Raw genomic sequence first — 22576 nt, 5'->3', positions numbered from 1 at the left:
TTTTTCTTTCTGGGGTTCTCGCCGCCCACCCCAGTTTGTATAATTCTAGTTTTGCTCACTGGCTGATTCTGTTCATTTTAGCTTATAGTGTCACCTAGTGGCAGAAGCAGGTTGTGGAAGAATGCTTTGAAACTAAGAGACACAGCACTGAATCGAAACAAAAAGCAGTTGGCTTTTCTGTAGATTGCCTTTTGTTCCAATTTAATGCTAAAGAGCGGATTTTCTGGGGAAAGTGGCAGGCCAAAGGCCATGCATAGAAAGCAGGAGACAAATGGAAAACTGCTTGGACCCAGCCTTTCTAGTGTGGATGAGCCCCAAGTGGCAAACACTTTTCTTCAGAAACCTGTAATGTAGCGCTTCTAAATAACATCAAGGAAAACCTTTTTTCTAAGGCACAAAGGATACTTTCCCTCAGAAAAAAGATGGGGCAACTTGTAAAAAGAAAGCTGTTACACTTCTAACAAATATTTTGATTTTATATATAGCGCTTCCTAGTCATTCATTAGCAGAGCAGTGTTCAGTGTGTTCCAATTATATGACATATTCCTAGGAAACAAAAAGGAGGTAATACAAATCCATAACAAAGCGATACTCATTTCCACAGCAAATGCTTTACAGCTCTGCCACAGAAAGATAACCATCAGCCTCATACAAATCTGTGCTGGCATCTTAACACATTCCCTAGTATTGCCTATGTTGTTCTGTCAATGCATTAATACTTCTCAATTTTCCCATTATAATTGTTCAATGCTTATTTGATGGAATTTTGCACTTCTTAAATGAACAATACTATTATTAATAAATTAAATATTAATTTGATCTGAATCCCAGCCATAGGAATAAATTCTGCATAACTCCAGACCCCAAATTTGACTGCAGATGTGCCTATGTGTTTCAAAACATTTTTGTTTCCTCCAGGGAGCTCTGCAATTTGTAGCATTTAAAAATATATATTTGGTGAGGTGGAACACCCTTAATTTGCCATCTTCTTTACAGGAATTAACCATGGACCTGTAATTGCGGGTGTCATTGGAGCACAGAAGCCACAGTACGATATCTGGGGCAACACTGTAAATGTGGCCAGCAGAATGGATAGCACCGGTGTCTTAGATAAAATTCAGGTTTGGCTTCTATTTGTGTTTTTACTCAAGTGCCCCTGCACAGCAGTGGAATCTCCCCACTAAAAGTCCCTCGCAGGCAAAGATACAGGCTATGACACACGTGGGGGAAGCTCATCAAGTGAAGACAGCAGCAGCACAGCTGGGGGGGGGGCAACTTGTAGGTTAGTTGAAGGTTCATTGGTTAAAATCTGATCCAAAATCATACTTCAACATTTTTTATTAGGTGGGTATCCAACAGGGTTGCTCAGCTGACAGGGAATCTACCATCGGCAGAATGGGGAGGAAAGCATTTTTCAGTAATTCCAACTCCATCAACTCGCCATCTCTTCTTTTGAGGGGCCCATAATTCTCTGGAGCAAATTTTGGGGCTGTGATGGTGGCGGCGGCTGCAGGGTGGTGATGGAGGAACTGATTCCAAGAGATGACAGCATTGTCTGTTGTTGCTGCTGCTGCTGCTGTTTTTTTCCTGTGAATTGATAGAAGTTGTAGATATGCTTGGGGGTGGGTTAAATTTTTATTTATATATTTCAAAGTTTTTTAGAATCTGTTCAGTTCAAGGTGCTGTTTTTATCCTGTTGTGTAAATTATTTGTGGTGGATCTTCTGTGATTGTATTCACTCACCTGCCCATTAAGATTAGCAAAAACGAGACCCTGTGTGAAGTAAAACAGTCCAATGAAGGGCTTTCCTCACTGCTATGTCACTTGGGCAAAGAGGGGGAGGGAGGGAGGGAGGGAGGCTTTGAGATTTCCTTTTCTTAAAGTATGGTGTGCTTGTCTGTCTCTTGCATTGCAGGTCACAGAAGAGACCAGTAACATTTTACAAACATTGGGCTACATTTGCACCTGCCGAGGCATAATTAACGTAAAAGGAAAAGGGGAGTTGCAGACCTATTTTGTACATACAGAAATGACAAAATCCCTCTCACAAGGGAACGTGGTGTCCTGAAACAGGCTCTCGGCTGCAGGCAGTGCCGCATTTTAAAAGAAGCATTGCCCATTTTCTCTCAAGTCTCTTTCAGCCCATACCATGAACATGTGTGTAATTTTCTGGTACATAGAAATGTTGCTGTAGTTATACTTACGGTCTCCTCCCACCATTCTGTATCCAGAGACCTTAATAGTCTTAATGTTCCAGGATGGCCGAAACAAGGTATGCTCTGGGCTGGGAAGACTGAGCTTGCACTGTCAACTCTTCAGTGGAAAAGAGAAAATTTGGACAGGAGTTGGAGATATTAAAGGTCTGAGACCTTGGGGAAGACGGTTTTAAGAAAGAAAGAAAAATACAAAAAAAACTTATGGCAATAAAACTGGAGCTGCATGGAAAGTTGTGGGAAGTATGGTGGCTCCCCAATATCACCTTCTAGTCCTGAATTTGTAACCTCTAATTCTGTCCCTTCATCTACTACAACTAAGGTGTGTTCACTAGATGCCAGGGACAGGAAATGGAGCCCCTGACTAACCACCTTCTCAAAAGAACTATAGATGAGCAGGACCAGTTTTGTACAAAATGTGTCAAATGTTTTGATGCCATTGTCTTTTGTAAGTTTAACTCATTAAAACTTTATATGTACTTTTGTCTTGCAATGTGAGGTTATTGCGACTCTTGCATGAATACATACAGCACCATCAAAGTATGGGATCTTTTATAGCCTAAAAAAGGCAGACCCAATAAGTTCACAATTTACTTCTGACAGGAAGGGAGAGGAGGCAGGGGAGACATGGGGCAGGCAAGCCAGGGTGGATGTGAGGCCATGCAGCAATTTATACTTTACCTCTTTTATGGATGATGAAGAAGAAGAGGAGGAGGAGTTTGGATTTGATATCCCGCCTTTCACTCCCTTTAAGGAGTCTCAAAGCGGCTAACATTCTCCTTTCCCTTCCTCCCCCACAACAAACACTCTGTGAGGTGAGTGGGGCTGACAGACTTCAGAGATGTGTGACTGGCCCAAGGTCACCCAGCAGCTGCATGTGGAGGAGCGGAGACGCGAACCCGGTTCCCCAGATTATGAGACTACCGTTCTTAACCACTACACCACACAGGCTCTCACCACACTGGATAGCAACTTCACTTATTTCATGTGGGTTACTTTCACCCTATAGCCTCCCTAGTGCTTGTTAGAACCAGTTCACTCTTTAAAAAATAGTAATGAAAGGAAATCAGTAATTAAAATCTCCTCCACACTGGGAACAGAATCAAGCAAATCGGGGAAGCAATTCAAGTAGCAACTAACTCCTCCTCACTAATCTCCCAGTTGGGCTCAACAGGAAGCAGTAACAACAGATGACCTGCGGAAAATAAGTGTTTAATTTCAAAGGTACAAGAACCCTGAAAAGCTTTTAAGTACAGTGGTACCTTGGTTTTTGAACAGCTTAGTTCACGAACAACTTGAAACCTGAACGCTACAAAACTGAAAGTATGTGTTCCGGTCTTTGAACTTTTTTTCGGAAGCCGAACATGCTCCGTTTTGAGTCCTAAGCTTCTGTTTTTACTGTTGCGCTGCTAATTTGCGCCCCCTATTGTAATTCAAGGCTTCCGTTTCCGATTGCAGTGTTCTGAGGTGGTATTTGGAGCTTATATTTTGGTGCCTTTGTTTTTGCTATTTATTTTGCATTTTTTGTTTTTGAGTCTTTTTCGGTTAATTTGTTTTTGTGACTGTGTGGAACCTAGTACAGCTACCAATTGATTGATTGTGACTCCAGAAATGAATAAAAGCCCCCCATCCAAACAATGATTATCATCAGTGCAAGTATGAATTTTTTAAAAATTTTATCATCTGCAATACTGTTTTATTTTATAGTACAATGCATTGTTTTTTGCTTTCATTTTATGGATCAATGGTCTCCTTAAATGTTCATGTTAAATTGCTGTTTTAGGGGTTGTTTTTAAAAGTCTGGAACGGATTAATCCGTTTTGCATTACTTTCTATGGGAAAGTGTGTCTTGGTTTTGGAACGCTCTGGTTTTGGAACGGACTTCTGGAACGGATTAAGTTTGAGAACCAAGGGACCACTGTAGTACTTTATACCTAGACAGGCTGGTGCTGGAGCTGCATTGAGTTACAAACATGTTGTTATAAATCACTATACATCAGCTCTCACAGAAAACAGTAGACTGAAGCAGTTTGATAATGACTCTGTAAAACAGGAGAGGAACCAGGGTGTTAATTCTAGGGCATGGAGAGGAACAATATGGAAGCAACTGCGGTTTGACTCTCTGTAACAAAGTTGCTGATATTATGTGCCAGCATCCACACTTGCAAATTCTGCTGCAGGAAAATACCGGGTGTGAGAGCTGAGTTGTATGTTATGCAACTTATTTGTTGTTTGTTGTTATTTAGTCGTTAGTTGTGTCCCACTCTTCGTGACCGCATGGACCAGCGCATGCCAGGCACTCCTGTCTTCCACTGCTTCCCGCAGTTTGGGCAAACTCATGCTGGTAGCTTTGAGAACACTGTCAAACCATCTCGTCCTCTGTCATCCCCTTCTCCTTGTGCCCTCCCAGCATCTTTACCAGCATCAGGGTCTTTTCCAAGGAGTCTTCTCTTCTCATGAGGTGGCCAAAGTATTGGAGCCTCAGCTTCAGGATCCGTCCTTCCAGTGAGCACTAAAGGCTGATTTCCTTAAGAAAGGAGAGGTTTGATCCTCTTGCAGTCCATGGGACTCTCAAGAGTCTCCTTCAACACCATAATTCTAAAGCATCAATTCTTCAGCGATCAGCCTTCTTTATGGTCCAGCTCTCACTTCTATACATCACTCCTGGGAAAACCATAGCTTTAACTATACGGACCTTTGTTGGCAAGGCGATGTCTCTTTTTTTTAAGATGGAACCTGGAATGTAAGAACCATGAACCTTGGTAAGCTGGATGTGGTCAAAAATGAGATGGCAAGAATAAATATTGACATCCTGGGCATTAGTGAACTAAAATGGACAGGAATGGGCGAATTCAGTTTGGATGACCATCATATCTACTACTGTGGGCAAGAATCCTGTAAAAGAAATGGAGTGGCCCTCATAGTCAACAAGAGTGGTGAAAGCTGTACTGGGATGTAATCTCAAAAATGACAGAATGATCTCGATATGAATCCAAGGCAGACCTTTTAACATCACTGTAATCCAAGTTTATGCACCAACTGAAGAAACTGAAATTGACCAGTTCTATGAAGACTTGCAACACCTTCCAGAAATGACACCAAAGAAGGATGTTCTTCTCATTATAGGAGATTGAAATGCTAAAGTAGGAGTCAAGAGATAACAGGAACTGGCAAGTTTGGCCTTGGAGTTCAAAATGAAGCAGGGCAAAGGCTAATAGAGTTCTGCCAAGAGAACAAGCTGGTCATCACAAACATGCTTTTCCAACAACACAAGAGACGACTCTACACATGAACATCACCAGATGGGCAGCATCAAAATCAGATTGATATTCTCTGCAGCCAAAGATGGAGAAGCTCAATACAGTCAGCAAAAACAAGACCTGGAGCTGACTGTGGCTCAGATCATCAGCTTCTTATAGCAAAATTCAAGCTTAAACTGAAGAAAGTAGGAAAAACCACTGGGCCACTAAGACACAATCAAAATCAAATCCCTTATGAATACACATTGGAAGTGAGGAACAGGTTTCAGGATTTAGATTTGGTGGACAGAGTGCCTGAAGAACTATGGATGGAGGCTCGTAACATTATACAGGAGGCAGCAACTAAAACCATCCCAATGAAAAGGAAATGCAAGAAAGCAAAGTGGCTGTCCAATGAGGCCTTACAAATAGCGGGGGAGAGAGGGCAAGCAAAATGCGAGGGAGATAGAGAAAGATACAGGAAACTGAATGCAGATTTCCAAAAAGTAGCAAGGAGAGACAAAAGGGCCTTCTTAAATGAGCAATGCAAAGAAATAAGAGAAAACAAGGCAGCCCAAAAGGCTGCACATGGAAGTGCTGTAATGCTCTATGGTTCCGGGTGCTCTTCAATAGCAGCTGCTGCTGAGGAACATCTGAGCCTCCCAGCAGCCTCTTTGTAAGCACAAATCAATAATGTCCAGTTTCTCCGCTTATTCAATCTTTAATGCCTTCCCCATTGCTTTAGCAGCTTTGGCCCCTCTTCCAGATGGATGCATCCCCACCTCCTGGAGCCTGGCCGGCCTATCCATCATTGATGTGGGTGTCTCACATTTCGGAAGCTATACAACATCATACGGAAGACCCTGTCCAGTGAATTCATTCTCAAGCCCAGCTTTAGTGATCCTTGTCAGATCCAGGAATACTTGTGGCCTTTTGCTGCAATCTCCTCTAGACAAATTGGTTTTAAGCTCCTTTGTTCACGCAGAAGCAGCTTTTCTCAGCCTTCCAGTCTCCTTTATATGTTGTCTGACATCACACTTAACACAGACCGTCTCTTAGTAACCAAAGAACTCAGCAGACGGGGGGGGGGGGGGGCTGGCTGGAGAAAAAGCGGCCACTGGAGCCCTGAAGGCAGCCAGCCTGCCTCCCAGCAACGCTTTTAGGCTTCAGTAGGGAATGCAAGAAACCCAAAATGGGGGGAAACTGGGAGCAGAAGAGGAAGAGTTGGAGGAACTGGGAGGCATCAATGAACAACTAATAAGGAAACACCAGCTGCCACTCTCAGCACAATCAGCCTTCAGCTATGTTCCCCCCCGACGCAAAGATCCCCCTGAACTCAGCTATTTTCACCAAGAGAGCAAGGTGCGTAGAGCAGAGGGGAAGGAGCAGTCGTGAGGAGGAAGGAATCCAGTTTTGAACTGCTGTTTCACTGAAGGAACAAAGTGGGAAGGAGGGGGAGAGAGTGAAAGGCAACTCAAAACTTTAAGCAGCTAAAAGCAGCTAATAGGGAGCCAGTGTGGTGTAGTGGTTGAGAGCGGGGGACTCGTAATCTGGCGAACCGGGTTCACGTCTCTGCTCCTCCACCTGCAGCTGCTGGGTGACCTTGGGCCAGTCACACTTCTCTGAAGTCTCTCAGCCCCACTCACCTCACAGAGTGTTTGTTGTGGGGGAGGAAGGGAAAGGAGAATGTTAGCCGCTTTGAGACTCCTTAGGGTAGTGATAAAGCGGGATATCAAATCCAAACTCTTCTTCTTCTAGCAAATTCTCTATTAGCAGTTATATCTGTGCTACAGGTAATTTCTCAATATTTGCACACACACAACCTTCCATTGGTGCCAGCTCTGGACTGGCCCATTTGGAAAACGACTTGTCCAGACTTCCACTTGTCCTGTGCCAAGAAAGCATGGGTCCAAGCGGTTTTCTGTTTGTCCTTCCACTTTCCCTGGGAAAACCCAACCTTTACTGCTCAATCCCTGGAACATCAATCCCTGGAAAACCTGACTGCCGTTTGTTCAGTGGTAAAGTTCAGCTTTCCCTGGGGAACAGTGGTGGGAGAAGTGGAAGTCTGCATGAGCCCTAAGTGGTAAAATGAGGGTCATGTGTCTGCTTTTTCTCCCTCACAAGGAATAGTCTGTATTTGTCCTTGGAGTCATTCTGCTGGTTCTTGTTTCCTTAGACTCTTGCTTCTTCTTACTCCTTTTCTAGATCCTTCTGTTTACAGTCCCCCCTCTGGGATCTGAGCTTTTCTGTCCCTTAGGAGAGTTCTGTGTCTCAGGAGGTCACTATCGAGAGGCTTCAGTGGTCTCCATCTTCACAAAAGCTCTTTAACCTATTACATGATACATTAATTGGGAAGAAGCGTGTTGCCCCGACCTGTGTGGGACAGTTGTAGCAATGCCAAAGACAGTGCTCCAATCTATGCGCAGTTCTCGGCTCCAGATCGATTTTCAGCATCAGGGCTGAATGTTAAAGCTATGTGGTGCTGCCATCATGAAAAGCGCATGTGGGCATTGTGCTCACAGCAGACGCAACCAAACCTCATTATATCTGTCTGTTTTATTGGTATGATTCTTTGTAACCTGTGTCATCTTGTCAGTTAACGGCATGGCATTTCTTCCCCCCTTTATTTTTAAGCCAGGAATTGTTTCCCTGTACGACTGCATCTTTAAAAGACCCATGGGCTATGACGAAAAACTCCACCGCTGTGACAGAGAACACGCCAAAAGCAGAGGACTTCATATTAATGATGAGGTGACCAAATTGATGATCTCTTGACTGGGCTGCAGTTTGACGGCAATCACTTTTTGCTCATCTTTCTGTTCTCCCAGTCATGAGAACTGCAGCTCCCCTCCTCCTTGGCCACTGGCCATGCCGGCTGGAGCTGGTGGGAGTGGCAGTTCATCAATAGCCGGGGAGCCACAGGCTGCCACACCTACTGCAAAGTGCTTTACAAATGCTAAGTATCGTATCGTGTAGGTTTGAGGAGGCGACAAGAACAGCTAGTGGTCACTCTGAACCCACTTCATGGACCATAGCTGTGTCAATTTTATGAATGCTCCTCTCTCCCACCAGCAACAGTAATGATACTAAAGACTATAGACAGTAAAGGACACTGACAATGAAGTGCACCTAGAGGAGGGCAACCAGGAGCACCAAGAACACAAATGCAAACCCAAAGCACAGTCCCATGAAACACCCACCACCATTTATAGAACCAAAGAGTTGGAAGGGCCTCCCGGGGTCATCTAGTTCAGCCCCCTGCAATGCAGAAATCTTGGCAGTTTCCCCCTTCCAAATTTAAACCAGTCCAGACCCTTCTTAGCTTTGCAAATGTGCTAGCAATTTCATTGCTGCACCACTAGGAGGACACAGGCCTATCCCTCCACCCCCACCCTGTCCCCCTCCACCCTGTTCCACCTTTGCTCTGGATGTGGATCAAAAGTGGGAAGGCACCTGACAGAATGATACCACAAGATGGGCAGGGAGCGGAGGAAAGAACATTTTGGCAGCAACCCTGCACTAACCACCAGTTTCACTCTCTTGCCATACTCAGAAATAACATCTAACATTTCTTAACAGGAAAAAGCAAGGCCTATGGCAGTCTTGTCCTCCTCTGAATATGGGCGACGCATAGACAAGCCCGTGGAGCAGCTGGTCCGAGACCATGTGCGCATTAAACATGTTCAGGCGGAATTCTACAGGAAAAACGGAATAGCTTGCTTGATAGAAAAATCATCCAGAAACATTGAAGCAACCTAAGGCTACTTGTGATTGATAGCAGGGGAGAATTAATCTGCCTGGGTTTTGTTTCTGTATTATTTCCTGTACTGTGCTACTGGGATTTTGGGGGAAATCCAATGTTGCATCAAATCATCTGATGAATTCTTTGCAGGGTTGCTAAATTAAGTGAGGCATGTTTTACTTGAATGTGCCTGTAACATGGCAACATTTATGCAACGAGCAGCTCACAGCAGCATTCTACAAGGAGCATTAGCTCATAATACAATATTCGGGGAAGAGGGCACAGTTGCTCCCATGACAAGGGGGTTTCCACTTTTTTCAGTGCATCCTGCTTGCTAAAGCAGCCATGTGCTTGTCTGTGAGTACTAGACTCAACCATTTCTTATGACATGCTAATAATATGCAGGTTCGAGCTTTGATTCACAAATCAATGGATGTTAGATCACAAATGAAGGTGCTGACAACATGCTTTTGCTTAATGTGTCTTTTCTCCCCTCATTCTTGGAAACAAAACCTTGTTGCATATCTCATCGTTACCATGTCTTATAGTGTTAACAGCTTAGTATAGTTATAAAGCAAAATTCTTCATCCATGCATTCAGAATGCTCAGATAATGATAAATCTGCAAAATAAAAAAGCTTAGGAAAAGATATGCATTTATTTGACAGTACAGTATGCACATCATGATTCACAGAGCCAAAGGCAGCCCACCAAACTTGGGCTGGAGCTGTGTCCAAGTTCAAGGGTCACCAACCTCACATTCAGAGGTGTTATGGCGCCTGCAAAGGCCTTCTTTGCTGCATCTGGGATGAACCATAATCCCCAGATTCATTTTTAAGAAAAGCTTATAGTATTTTAGAATCTGAGATATGAAGCAAAATATATAAGCAGCATTCCGCCAATTTTTTGTGAGAAACTAGCCTGCTCCAACCCCTCTCACTTACTTCCCCACTCTGGTCTGGGGAAAAATCCCGTGGGTGCCCAGAGGAAGAGCTGCCTGAGTAGTGAGAAGGGGAGGGGGAACATAAGTGCTCTTTGAGAGAAGGAACACAGGCATTTGTGGTCTGTGAGAGAGATGTCTGTGTGGGTGGCAGACCAATGGCTGTGTGCCTGCGGTCTGTATGCTTTGTTGAGATTCCTACATTGCAGGGGGTAGGACTAGATGACTCTACAGTTCTATCACCTGATGGTTCTATGTGCACCTGGCTGTGAATGTAGTGTGGGCACCATGTAACTTTCTTGGTACTGGGGAATGCTCCCTGTTGCAATTAGGCAGCAACATCCTCTGTGTGTTTGTCTGAGAAAGAATCAATATTGTGCAGTCTCCACACTCAGGATCAGCAGGACATAGCAGACTTCCCATTGTAAGCCGGAGGTTATCCAGGTGTGGGAATGATGGCAATTACTAAAGTCTCCCCAATTTTCTATTACGCCACTCCTCCATGGCAGCCATTTTTTGAAGGGTGTCCATGGCACTTTCTCAGAATTCAAAATGTGCCAGGCGATCCCTGCCCTAGTGCTTGAAGAAGGGAATTATTCAAATCAAGATTTACAGCCCCAAATATCTATTTAAATCTCTATTTCCATACAGTATTGTTATTGTTACAGCTCTTGGCCTGTAGCTGTAAAAAGCAGGCAGACACAACCATGGCTTGAGGTGAGAAGCAATTTGGAAGAAACTTACAAGCCACTTGGACTGGCAGTGATGTTTCTTTTAGTGCCATCACAGGTATTATTGTAACTTTAAGGGGCCAGAAGCCAAAGGGCAATGTCTAAGCGACCTGACACTTTGGGGTCCAAGCAAATGTGTCTGGAAGTTGTGTCTGGGGTGGGTTTTCATTTAACTGCTTTAAAATGGTTCTAAGATGTTGCAACAAGACGGGGAAGGACTTCTTAGAGGTGAAACTAACAAGGTTGGAGCACTTTTGTGGTCAACCAAGACTCCTAGATCCTTTTCACATGTACTGCTCTCAAGCCAGGTGTTACCCATCTTGTATTTGTGCCTCTCATTTTTTTTGCCCAAGTGCAATACTTTACATTTCTCTCTGTTAAAATTCATCTTGTTTGTTTTGGCCCAGTTCTCTAATCTGTCAAGGTCGTTTTAAAGTGTGATCCTGTCCTCTGGGGTGTTAGCCACCCCTCCCAGTTTGGTGTCATCTGCAAATTTGATCAGGATGCCCTTGAGTCCATCATCCAAGTCGTTGATAAAGATGTTGAATAAGACCGGGCCCAAGACAGAACCCTGTGGCACCCCACTAGTCACTCTTCTCCAGGATGAAGAGGAACCATTGATGAGCACCCTTTGGGTTTGGTCAGTCAGCCAGTTACAAATCCACTGAGTGGTAGCATAGTCAAGACCGCATTTTACCAGCTTCTTTACAAGAATATCATGGGCACCTTGTCGAATGCCTTGCCCCTACCAAGTCCCAAATTTAAAATAATAATAATAATAAACCAATCTTCATAGATCTGTCAGCATCATTTGGATTCTATTTCAATCACCAACTGAGCCTATAAGAGTTAGAAAAAATTTTCTTGTGCAGGTATTCCACTATTTCACTTCTGGTCTTCAGTGACTCAAATTCAAAAAATGGAATCTGAAAGTTAAAAGGAAGGAAGAATGTATTACTGAAAGCATTTTTCAGGAAGCAAACTCTGATAATTTTTCTTCTGTGAAATTAGAGGAATTCGTCTGTTGCTTATTTTTTCTTATGTATTGTATCCTATAGTTTTTGATAGAAAACAAAAAGAGCAATAAAAATTTAATTAAAAATCAATCCACAGCCACTATAGCACATCACAACTGATACAACAGGCAGAAAAACCATTGAGTGGTCTGCTGAGTGATCTTCAAGTGGTTCATGGGGGCAGCAGAAGTTTGGAAACTACTTTTATAGATCTATTCCATCTTTGGGAAGAATTATATACACCTAGGGTAGAATTCTCCTAGCAATCCCATTCACCTGTGGGGAGTGAACCACCCAATAACAGTACCTCTGCCTCATCTGGAATGAGTTTCCATTTATTAATCCCAATCTAGTCCATTACTGTGGCCATGAATTGTTTCAGGATGCCCATAGCCTTGCCTGAAGTCAGCGACAAAGAGATAAAGTTGGGTGTCACCTGTATATTGGTGACACTTGAGGCCAAATCTCTGGATGACCTCTTCCATCTGCTTCATGTAGATGTTCCACAGCCTGGAGCAGAGTGTGGAACCTTGTGGGGACCCCAAGCAAAGCTGCCATAGGGTTCCAACAGCCCCACCCTCTGGAACTGCTCCTCCAAATAGAAGCAGGACCAGTCCTAAGCAGCGCCTTCAACACTCAGCTCAGTCAGACTGTTAAGAAGGATGCCATGGTCAACAGTACTGAAAGCCGCTGAGAGGTCTGAGGAATCCAGCAGAGCCATGCTCCCCTACCCTTCTCTTTCTTGGGAAAGGTCATATCATTATGACCAAGGCAGTTTCTCTGTGCCAAAGCCAGTTCTGAAGCCAAATCAAAATGGTTAAAAAAAACCCAAAACAAAACAAAAACCCCAGCTTCATCCAGAAGTATCCTAGCATTTGCCAGCTGCCACTCTCTTCAGCAACTTGCCCAGGAATAGGATATTAACCACTGGCCTGCAATTGTTGACATTTTCCAGGTTCAGATTAAGCATTCAATTGGAGTAGGTATCAGCTCTTAAGAGCCCAAGCTTCAAGAGAGAGTCTGAGGCAGCAATATGGATTTCCAGTGCTACCTGCTGTTCACACTATCTTGCCTGCAATTTTCCTATCCGCTTTGAACAGCAACCATTTGATTCACCCCAACTACTTCAAATATTTACCTGCACAACTTCGTAACCAGCTAGCTGTAGGTGCCTTTGCTTAATGGCCTCTTTTCCAAGAAGATTGTGACTGTTGGTACAAAATCTTCTTTGATCATCAATGCAGAGAGCTATTCTGCCAATCAAACACAAAATAAGATTAAATATTTATCGCATTTGAATCAAACTTTTATGACATCCTGCATAGTTGTTGTTTTTTAGGTTATTACACGTCTTGTGTGATACAAAGACCTGACAAAACCTCCATGGTGCAATGTGGCTGCCATTTCCCTGCGGTGGGATGTCATATTGCTCTTAGGATTTGAACCACAGAATCTTGTGAAGTGCCTCGACCCCAGGGGAAGATCCCACAGGAGGAGCACACCTTGCCATGGGCTGGTGCCACAGAACAAGTTCTTTGAAAGTGGTCTGACTCAGTGCAATTGTTTAACTGAAATGTTTCTGGAGTCCTGTGGGGTGCAGCCCCAGGGAAGCAACAAGCAAAGACACAAATTGAAAGAATAGAAAATTGTACACCACTTGAACTACCCTGTTTATATTTAGCATCTTGCTTACCTTTGGTACGCCTCTTCATGTCTATTAGCTGGTAGTACAAATCCTTCATCATTGAGTTTAATCTCAATATCTGGTGCGAGGAAGGAGCAAGAAAAAAGTTACTATGTTTCTATAGCAGGGATGGTCAACAGGTAGATCGCGAGGGCTGTGGTAGATCGCTGCCCTGCCCCCCCCCGACTCAAAAAAAGAAAAAGAAAAAGGAAAAAAGGCCCAACAATTTTGACTTCCTAAAAAAATCTCTACAATTTTGGTAGATCACTGCCAGTTTTTTTAATAGTGGGAGTAGATCTCAGTCTCTTGAAAGTTGGACATGCCTCTTCTATAGCATATACTATAAATGTTGTGCAAAACCACCCAAAATACTTGAGCATTATTCTTCTTTACCATCTGGAATGTGGAAATCATATGTGGGCCTTTCTGCTTCTTATCTACACTTGATATGAATGCAAAGTATGAGATCTGTTAAAAGAAATCCATCTCTCATAATAGAAAAACATTACGTATTAAAGGTAGCAAGAGGATAAAAGTATCGTCTACATCCTATTTCCAACTCATTTAGTCTGCATGTGAATGGAAAATGGGGGGTGGGTGGGTCAAAATAGGATTTCTATGATGGTAAGGACCCCTTTTCCTTCTGCAGAATAGTATAGTATCTGGCAGTCAACCGGATACTGACACAATCATGGGAATTTCCCGCAATATTATGCTGAGCAAGGAGGCATTTGGCAAGTAACTCTACTATTTAGGAGAAGCAATCATGTCAGGGATCAGCTATAACTGAAGGGTTTGTTTGCTTGCTTGTTTGTTTGTTACTGCATTCATTCATGCAAAGTACAGGTCTGTTGAAGATTAATGCAGCATTACTTTACACACTGAAACAGAAATTTTCATAATTATGGGACTGTGACCATTAACATTTGCATTCAGCAAGACACGCATTAGCAACAGCTTCCCTACCCAGAGTATAGCAGTATGGTGTCAACACGTGAGAGGCAAAATATATCCGGGCCCCCAAGAGGTCAGTGAGGCCAGCCTTTACTCTGCTGTAGAGGTGACTGTCTACCAAGGACTCCATTGAACGATCTGGCGTGAGAAAGGACTTGACAATGTACTTGGGAAGGAGTTGGGGACCCTATTAAGACAGGAGAGGAAAATAAGCAGTTTCTTCCTGCAGGTAGAAATACTAATAAATATGCAAGCAGTTTGGTACAAGGACAGGAATGGGTTGCAAGGGAACACTTGGTGGCACAGAACAAGTTATTTGCAGTCTTTTTTTGGAAGGTACTCCGCTGAACTGAAAGCCCAACGGGCCACACATGGAACACTAAGCTACCAGCAAAATTCAGTATGACTGCTGCTATTGACAGTTACTAATTAGCATCATTACTTAAGGCTGCTTATTTTATTATGCAACGCTGTTGCCTATTCTGAATAAACATGTGCAGGATCAAAACATGCACAAAAATGAATAGCATATTCTCATACCTCGTAGGAAGGACACTCCAGTGTAACTGTTAGAAATAGCTGGGTCAACTGAGAAAGAACAGACTTCTTCAAACCAGGTCCTTCAGCTGGGATAAAAGAATCAGAGGCATCAAGAAAGATGGTTACACAATTTATTTTCCTTTTTTTTTTAAAAAAAAAAGGGGGGGGCTAAGAAACAGCTGCTTAAAGCTATTTCCTAAGCTTTCATTTCACAGGAAAGCTACTAATCACCAAGGGGAGTATAAAGTAAGATTTGCTACCAACTCTGCTGTACAACTAACAAAATCCTGGGAGGCTACCCCTGAGCTCTTGCCCCACTTCAATCCTACTGCAGATGTAATTTCCCAAGGTCTCTCCAAGACCCACTCCTGTTCTCCAATGTGAATTCACAACTTCCATTACTAGCCCATGTGAGTTAACAATGTTACCAGGGGCATGTCATTTATATGAGGTGACATTTCTGAACATCCACATCCCTAGACAAGCTATATACTTACCTTGCAACTGCTGCAGAAAATAGGGACTAAAGACTTTTGCCAGGAAATTCAGGGGATAGCGTTCAACTAGGGTGCATGCATGAAGAAGGCTCAAGAATACATGAGGCTGAAACTGGGCCGATCGAGTGCTGAGTATCCTTTCAAGCTTTTGGAAAAGAGAAGGAGCACACGGAGGCAAATAGTTGAGTTTCCCAAATGGAATAATCTGCTCAGCGATCTGAGCAGTGGTGAAGTTGTCAGCATTGTAGATGAAACTTTCTGCCACTGCATTGAAGATGCTTTTAGAAAGGATGCGCTTCCTGCTGCAGAACTGCATGACTTTGGAAACGGCACAGGGATGCATGGTGAAGGCGTATTTGGCAACATGTCTTTCTAGAGCTTCAGTGAAGAACTGGTCGTTGTGTCCAAAATGAATGAAAGCCTCCAGCACCTTTTCTAGCTCATTGTCAGTGAAATATGGGATGTGCCGTACTGAATGCTTGCAAAGCTTTATCACTAGAGGAACGGCTTGGGTTTGATCAAGAACCACCAGAGCATTTAACACTGTACTGGTCATTTCGGGGCTGAACTGAGGAACCCGAGTTACAGTTAAATTGCTCATTTTGTTTAACAGGGCTTGGTACTTTCCTCTCTCCCCGACACCCAGCTGCAGCATTTTGTAGACCATAGCCATTTCATCAGCCTTCCAGTCCTCCAGGTTTGTACTTTGAACTTGGTCCATAATTTGTTCCAGAATAGCACAACTTGGACCCTCTAGATTGAACAAGGATTCTCCAAGAACACACAGATTTCTAATAGTCATCTGGCCTTTATCAAGACGTTCTTGGCTCTCTGACACCAAACGAACCATCAAGGTACTCCAGGGATCCACACGTAATTTTATCAAAGCATTTAGTGAATTTACAAGACCAGATTCAGATAGGCTTCGTGATTCTTGTTCCAGCTGGAAGCAAAGTGACCTGAAGACTTCATCCTCCATCACCTCTTCTGGATTATTCAGCATACTGTCCTCCAGTTGAACATCACACAACCGCTGAAGGACAGCTGCCACCATGGTGTCAGATAAACTTTCCAATGTGCTTACAAATCTGAAAATGTCTTTGTATGAACAGAAACAGTTCAACTTCAAAAACACCTGTTCATCTGTCCACGTGCTGCCAGATTTTACACTGTTACCAGCTTCTCCATGGAGTTGCACCATTCCCGTAACATAGCCGGGGTGATTTCCCAGTTCCATATGGTAGTTTCTACAAGCCGTGCACTGAAAACCACAGACTGAACACACTGTTCGCAATGTTGAAGAACCATGGGGACATAACCTGAACTGCCTAATTTGCTGGCCAAAATGGTTCAAGGCTGTGCCTCGTGTTAGTAGCTGCCTACATGCTTGCATTCTAGAAATAGATGCCTGGATACATCTAAAATTCATGGAAGCCATTTCAGGTCTGCTTTGAACATTTCTCCCTGAAAGAAAAACAACAACTAAAAGTCAGTGTCACTATAGAGATATCCTGGTTAGCCTTCGAGAGCTTTTATTATTATTATTATTTTTTTTTTTTAAAACAGTATGAATAGAAAGGTCAAGAGATGGCACAATGAGGACTGTGTCCATCCCATAGTTCTACAGAAGGGGAGACTAATTACATAACATGGTACTGTCCACAGAATCAAGTGTCTTAATAACCTCAAATTTCCATATTCATGGAGAATCACATTTCTAGCCATTATAGATGCACAGCTATGCTTCAAAGTGTGATGGGCAGTGGCTGTTGAAATTCCAGGAGCCTAGAGTAAGGGTTGGCTTTTCTTAGTATGGAATCTGGATTTCCGCGGCATGGAATTTACATTATTAAGCATGGAATACTAACTTCTTTACAGTGAACAAGAAGTGAATAAATAAATGCACTGAGCTGAAATTACAGGCAGACTGATGATCCACTGGCCCATGGCCTAAGTATTAATCCTTTACTGCCATACATAGGTTACAAGTATAAGTCAAAGTGTAAAATTGGCATCTGTTCATGAAAGCAGATACTTTAAGATAAAACAGATAGACGTCATAAGGTTAAAAAGTGCCTCTCAAGTTTTACAGCGACATCATTTCATGGCATCTCTCAGAAATTTTGCTACATTCACCATAATGTCAGTAGAAAGGAAACCTTGGATAAATCAGGGCAATTAAACCTTTCTTTCAGCATGAGATTTAAATATTTCTTGCCGATTTCAGCATAAAAATGGACAGTAAAATAAAACATGTGCAATGGTTTCAACCTGTTTTATACCACAAGGACAATGCCTTTCTAAATATGGGATTTTCAAGAAGCTTCCTTGCAGAAGCAAGATGGAATGAAGTTACATCTTGCAACGGGAAAAGTTCTATGTTGGTGGGGATTGTATAGGTGATGTAAATATGGAGTGATCTGGCCAAAGAAAGGTAAGATTCCTAACCCCAATTGAGAGCAAGATTTATGGGGCTGTAAGGCTGAGATTTTGGAATTCAATCTCTAGAAACCTGTGCTTGTTTGAAATGCTTCTGACAGTGATCTAAGCAAATGGTACCAGTATGGGCAGCCAAGGAAATCAGCACATGCAATTGGTCCTAAAGAATTAGAATGTTAAGTCCTTGTGCACTCTCAGTCCTTGGAGGACTGCTGGCCTGTGGGGGTCAGGCCCCACTGCTTGCCATATCTTCCTTAATCACACAGATGCACATTGGTTTTCCTGCTACTGAAGGACAGCATAGAACTGGGAGAGCTGGTTAGGAGGGCAAATTTCCTTGCCCACCCCACAAGCATTTGTTAAGACTTAAGAGCCTCAGTAAAAAGAAGCGATGAGACATCCAAACAAACATCAAATCAAACTGTACCACATTCTGGTACAAACATTGCAAGCTATATCTCTTGTGCTGAGCTGTGGCGAGAAGGGACTTCAGTTATGTTCTCAAGAGGACCCCTCCCCACAACACAACACAACACAACACCAGCTGGGTTCTACCAGAAAATGTTGCATTACATTATGACTCAGGCGAAATCTATCTAGAAATCAGATAGAAAGGTCACTTTTAGTTAAAAGCATGGGGGTTCATTAAAGGACAAACATATGTGTGTGTTTAAAACATACAGATAATTATAACAAAAACAGCAAGGCGGCAAAGAGGGAGCCAATTTGGCTTCCCTATGCAGGGAGGAGCCACCCCCGAGAAGGCCCTCTCCTGCGGGAGGGGCGGGCCTGAGGGAAGGGAGCTGGACCCGCCAGCGGCCCTTCGAGCGGGGCCCGGAAAGGGAGGCCTTGGCGGGAGGCGCTTCATCCCCGCGCGCCAAGGTCGGAGGCGAGGCTTCGCTTGCCCTCTTCGCCTTACCCGCTTCTCCGCGGAACTGTGGAAAGAGCGGCGCTTCCCCTCCACTACCCGCCTTCCGGTTGGGGTTCGGCCTAGCTTTTCGGCAACAGGAAGCGGGGGTTCAAATGCACGACCCCGGAAGTGGCCTTCGAGCCGCCCGATGGAGCCCGACCACAACTCCCATCGCCCCTCGCGAGGGCCCGGCGCGCAAGCTCAGAAGAGTGTCCTTGTTTCTGCCGGAATGCTTGGCTCCCTTGGGCGGGTCAGGCTTCGCCCTCCAGCCACAACTCCGGCCTCGGCGCGTGCGCACTGGGCAGCCCTGCGCTCGGGGAGAGGAGAGAGAGAGGGAAAGAGAGAGGAGCCCCGAAGCACCTCCTTCCCGTCCCTACTCTACTTCTCCAGTCTATGGTTCGAGTGCCGAGCGCCCAATCGGGCGCCTTGTCCCGCCCCCTCTTTGCTCCGACGGGCGGCTCTCCTCTTCCGCTGCTTCTTCCCCGGCGGGCGGGCGAGCGGCGGGCGAGCAGGTCTGGGCCCGGAGAGGCGCGGGGGGGGGGGAGGCCCCGGAGGCCATTTCGCCGGGGCGGGAGCCAAGCCTGGTCCGGGGGCGGCGGGGCTGCCTGGCCGTCGTCTCCTCCTCCACACGGTCCTTTCCGCGTGTCTTCTTCAGGCTTTCCTAATGCAGCTCCTCTTTTCCGTCGCGGGCAAGAAAATGGAACGCAGGGAAGCATTTTGCTCCGCTCCCTTGTACAGAATGAGGGGGATCTGACTGCAGTCAGGAAAATAGGACCTACTCAGTTGCTGCCCCCCCTGCTGTGGTTATGTTTTCCTAAGCAAGAATCAGGATGATGATCATGAAGATGATAATAATAATAATAATATAATAATAATAATTTATTACTTATACCCCGCTCATTTGACTGGGCCTTCCCAGCCACTCTGGCCATCTTCCAACAGGTGATTAAAAACACAATAAAAGATCAAACATTTAAAACTTCCCTGAACAGGGCTGCCTTCAGATGTCTTCTGAAAGTCATATAGTTGTTTCTTTCCTTGACATCTGATGGGAGGGCGTTCCACAGGGCGGGTGCCACCACCGAGAAGGCCCTCTGCCTGGTTCCCTGTAACTTGGCTTCTCATAGTGAGGGAAATGCCAGAAGGCCCACGGCGGCGCTGGATCTCAGTGTCTGGGCTGAACAATGGGGTGGAGATGCTCCTTCAGGTATACAGAAATAAGGATAGAGAGGTTTTTCTTAGAGGGGTTTTCCAATTAGCCTTGAGCTCCTGGATTTCTGCTGCCCCAAGCAGCAGCCTGTACTGAATCATAGAATCATAGAGTTGGAAGAGACCACAAGGGCCATCGAGTCCAACCCCCTGCCAAGCAGGAAACGCCAATACTGCCTATTTTGGTTGGGCCACCTCACTTGGGGTGGGTAAAGTATGTCCAACCTGATCCTGCACATATATTCTTGGAGGCAAGTCCCACTTTGTTCAGTAATGTGTATAGAATTTTGGCCCTGAACTTGCTTTCTGAAGGGTAATATATTTGGAAGGCTGCGGGGAGAAGAGAAGCAGCAACTGCCGTTTCTGGAAAGGATTAGAGTCTCATTGTTGCATATGAAGTAACCCCTTTGCTTTTCTCTCTTTTTTCCTTTCCCATGTACTGTAGTTGATCTTTGAAAGATGTGCTGTAAAACAAACCGTAGGTTTTTGCTCCTTTATGCGAGCCAGAAGGGTCAGGCAAAAGCTATAGCTGAGGAAATATACCATCAGGCCAAGGACAGTGGGCTTGAAGCAGATCTTCACTGCATCAGTGAGTCAGACAAGGTAAGATTCTTTGAACACCCCGTTCAAATATACAGGAGTGGCATATTTTCAAATGACTTTCCACAACATTTCTTTGGATCATTCAGAGCTTTCCTTAGAAATCTTTCCCCTCAAAAGGTACATCTTGATTTTGTTCTCTTTTTGTTGAAGTCTTTGGGTAAAAAGGGTAATCAACGTAGATGGTAGTGACGTGTTAAAGACTGCACCTTGTACCAGGTTGCTCACACTGCAGATTTTGTCCAAGGGAAAAGAAATTGGAGAGGGGGAAAGGGAGGGTCATGGAATCATAGAAATGTAGAGTTTCAAGGGATCCCGAGGGTATAAGAAGGCAGAAATGTGAGCAGACACACTTATGCATACTTGGGTTTCCTCTTGATTACATTTACATTTCTTCTTATGCCCCCTCATGGAAGTTATCCTGTTTTATCCTTAGGGCAACCCTATGAGGTAGGTTAGGTTGAGAGTTACCTAGTGACGTTCATGGCTGAGCTAGGATTTGAATACAGGGCTATCTTATCTAAGTTCAATACTGCAGGAAATCTACTACACTGTGCTTATATATTGCATAGATTTGTTCATGGAGAATTAGGATGCAAGAGGTTAAATTGTGGACTGAGTATATATAATTGGGGAGAGTATGTGATTTTTGATTCCAAGCTCAACTATTGCATCTAGCTTTGGATCCTTGCAACATGTAGATGTTGCAGATGACACCAAACTGGGAGGGGTGGCTAACACCCCGCTTCACACTTCAAAACGACCTTGACAGATTAGAGAACTGGGCCAAAACAAACAAGATGAATTTTAACAGGGAGAAATGTAAAGTATGGCACTTGGGCAAAAAAAAAATGAGAGGCACAAATACAAGATGGGTGACACCTGGCTTGAGAGCAGTACATGTGAAAAGGATCCACTGAGTCTTGGTTGACCACAAACTTGACATGAGCCAACAGTGTGACGCGGCAGCTAAAAAAGCCAATGCAATTCTGGGCTGCATCAATAGGAGTATAGCATCTAGATCAAGGGAAGTAATAGTGCCAATGTATTCTGCTCTGGTCAGACCTCACCTGGAGTACTGTGTCCAGTTCTGGGCACCACAGTTCAAGAAGGACACTGACAAACTGGAACGTGTCCAGAGGAGGGCAACCAAAATGGTCAAAGGCCTGGAAACAATGCCTTATGAGGAACGGCTAAGGGAGCTGGGCATGTTTAGCCTGGAGAAGAGGAGGTTAAGGGGTGATATGATAGCCATGTTCAAATATATAAAAGGATGTCATATAGAGGAGGGAGAAAGGTTGTTTTCTGCTGCTCCAGAGAAGCGGACACGGAGCAATGGATCCAAACTACAAGAAAGAAGATTCCACCTAAACATTAGGAAGAACTTCCTGACAGTGGAATTTGCTGCCAAGGAGTGTGGTGGAGTCTCCTTCTTTGGAGGTCTTTAAGCAGAGGCTTGACAACCATATGTCAGGAGTGCTCTGATGGTGTTTCCTGCTTGGCAGGGGGTTGGACTCGATGGCCCTTGTGGTCTCTTCCAACTCTATGATTCTATGTAAAGTCCTACCTACTGTACAAGCTGAGGCAAGACTTGGAATTAGAACCATTATTCTGTTCCTTTCACTGGTTGTAAAACTCTGCTATTTGTGTGGGATTCAACAAATGACTCCCACCCGCAGAAACCCTGTGCAAGGACTTTTGCTTGTGCAATAGGGCCTTCCTCCCTTCTGCTGCCCCCATGCACCCCCTCCTGAAATTGGCTCAGGGGTCTGTGTCAAGAGAACTCCTGGGACAGCCCATGTGGGGAGGAGAGGGGGGGATTCTTCTATCTGGAAACCAAAATGCTTGCGCAGATAGAATCAT

At 44.3% G+C, this 22576-nt stretch overlaps 4 protein-coding genes across 8 annotated transcripts in view; 3 read left to right on the top strand and 1 right to left on the bottom strand.

The window, feature by feature from the left end:
• Positions 1-2692, top strand: part of ADCY2 (adenylate cyclase 2) — a 131208-nt gene extending 128516 nt beyond the window's left edge. For both annotated transcript variants that reach the window (XM_083448575.1, XM_083448574.1), the window contains 2 exons: positions 997-1121; positions 1916-2692. In XM_083448575.1, the coding sequence (XP_083304701.1) occupies positions 997-1121; positions 1916-2068 (278 nt within the window). In that variant the 3' untranslated portion in view covers positions 2069-2692. The remainder of the gene's footprint in view (positions 1-996; positions 1122-1915) is intronic.
• A 3841-nt stretch (positions 2693-6533) lies between these two features.
• CFAP90 (cilia and flagella associated protein 90) lies at positions 6534-9659 on the top strand. Its single transcript, XM_083448848.1, has 3 exons — positions 6534-6814; positions 8087-8203; positions 9032-9659. The coding sequence occupies exons 1-3, from the start codon at positions 6629-6631 to the stop codon at positions 9209-9211; spliced, it is 483 nt and encodes a 160-aa protein (XP_083304974.1). The 5' UTR covers positions 6534-6628; the 3' UTR covers positions 9212-9659.
• A 2004-nt stretch (positions 9660-11663) lies between these two features.
• On the bottom strand, positions 11664-22515 carry FASTKD3 (FAST kinase domains 3). The gene is made up of 8 exons (XM_083448703.1): positions 22512-22515; positions 18914-18929; positions 15556-17019; positions 15059-15144; positions 14531-14705; positions 13574-13643; positions 13019-13133; positions 11664-11790 (listed from the first exon to the last, which is right to left on the bottom strand). Exons 3-8 carry the CDS (start codon positions 16991-16993, stop codon positions 11692-11694), a joined length of 1983 nt encoding a protein of 660 aa, XP_083304829.1. The 5' UTR covers positions 16994-17019; positions 18914-18929; positions 22512-22515; the 3' UTR covers positions 11664-11691.
• Positions 19204-22576, top strand: part of MTRR (5-methyltetrahydrofolate-homocysteine methyltransferase reductase) — a 31727-nt gene continuing 28354 nt past the window's right edge. Inside the window, exons 1-2 of one of the 4 annotated variants that reach the window (XM_083448699.1) lie at positions 19204-19416; positions 20559-20716. In XM_083448699.1, coding sequence (XP_083304825.1) covers positions 20573-20716 — 144 coding nt within the window. In that variant the 5' untranslated portion in view covers positions 19204-19416; positions 20559-20572. Of the gene's footprint in view, positions 19417-19511; positions 19847-20558; positions 20717-22576 lie in introns of those variants that run through there. The other 3 variants (XM_083448701.1, XR_014513137.1, XM_083448700.1) reach the window with 3 other exon arrangements.

Source organism: Podarcis tiliguerta (genome assembly GCF_965153285.1).
Source record: "Podarcis tiliguerta genome assembly, chromosome: 7".
Taxonomy (NCBI): Eukaryota; Metazoa; Chordata; class Lepidosauria; order Squamata; family Lacertidae; genus Podarcis; species Podarcis tiliguerta.
The sequence above is the reverse complement of the archived record's forward strand: the minus strand, read 5'-3'. Positions and strand labels throughout refer to the sequence as shown.

Coding starts and splice junctions, on each gene's coding strand:
- CFAP90 (XM_083448848.1), top strand. CDS start 6,629: ATGCAAGAAACCCAAAATGGGGGGAAACTGGGAGCAGAAGAGGAAGAG. Junction 6,815..8,086: donor ATTTTCACCAAGAGAGCAAG/GTGCGTAGAGCA, acceptor TTTATTTTTAAG/CCAGGAATTGTTTCCCTGTA. Junction 8,204..9,031: donor GACTTCATATTAATGATGAG/GTGACCAAATTG, acceptor ATTTCTTAACAG/GAAAAAGCAAGGCCTATGGC.
- FASTKD3 (XM_083448703.1), bottom strand. CDS start 16,993: ATGGCTTCCATGAATTTTAGATGTATCCAGGCATCTATTTCTAGAATG. Junction 15,145..15,555: donor TTTTCTGCAGCAGTTGCAAG/GTAAGTATATAG, acceptor CTTTTATCCCAG/CTGAAGGACCTGGTTTGAAG. Junction 13,644..14,530: donor ACCATACTGCTATACTCTGG/GTAGGGAAGCTG, acceptor TCCTCGCACCAG/ATATTGAGATTAAACTCAAT.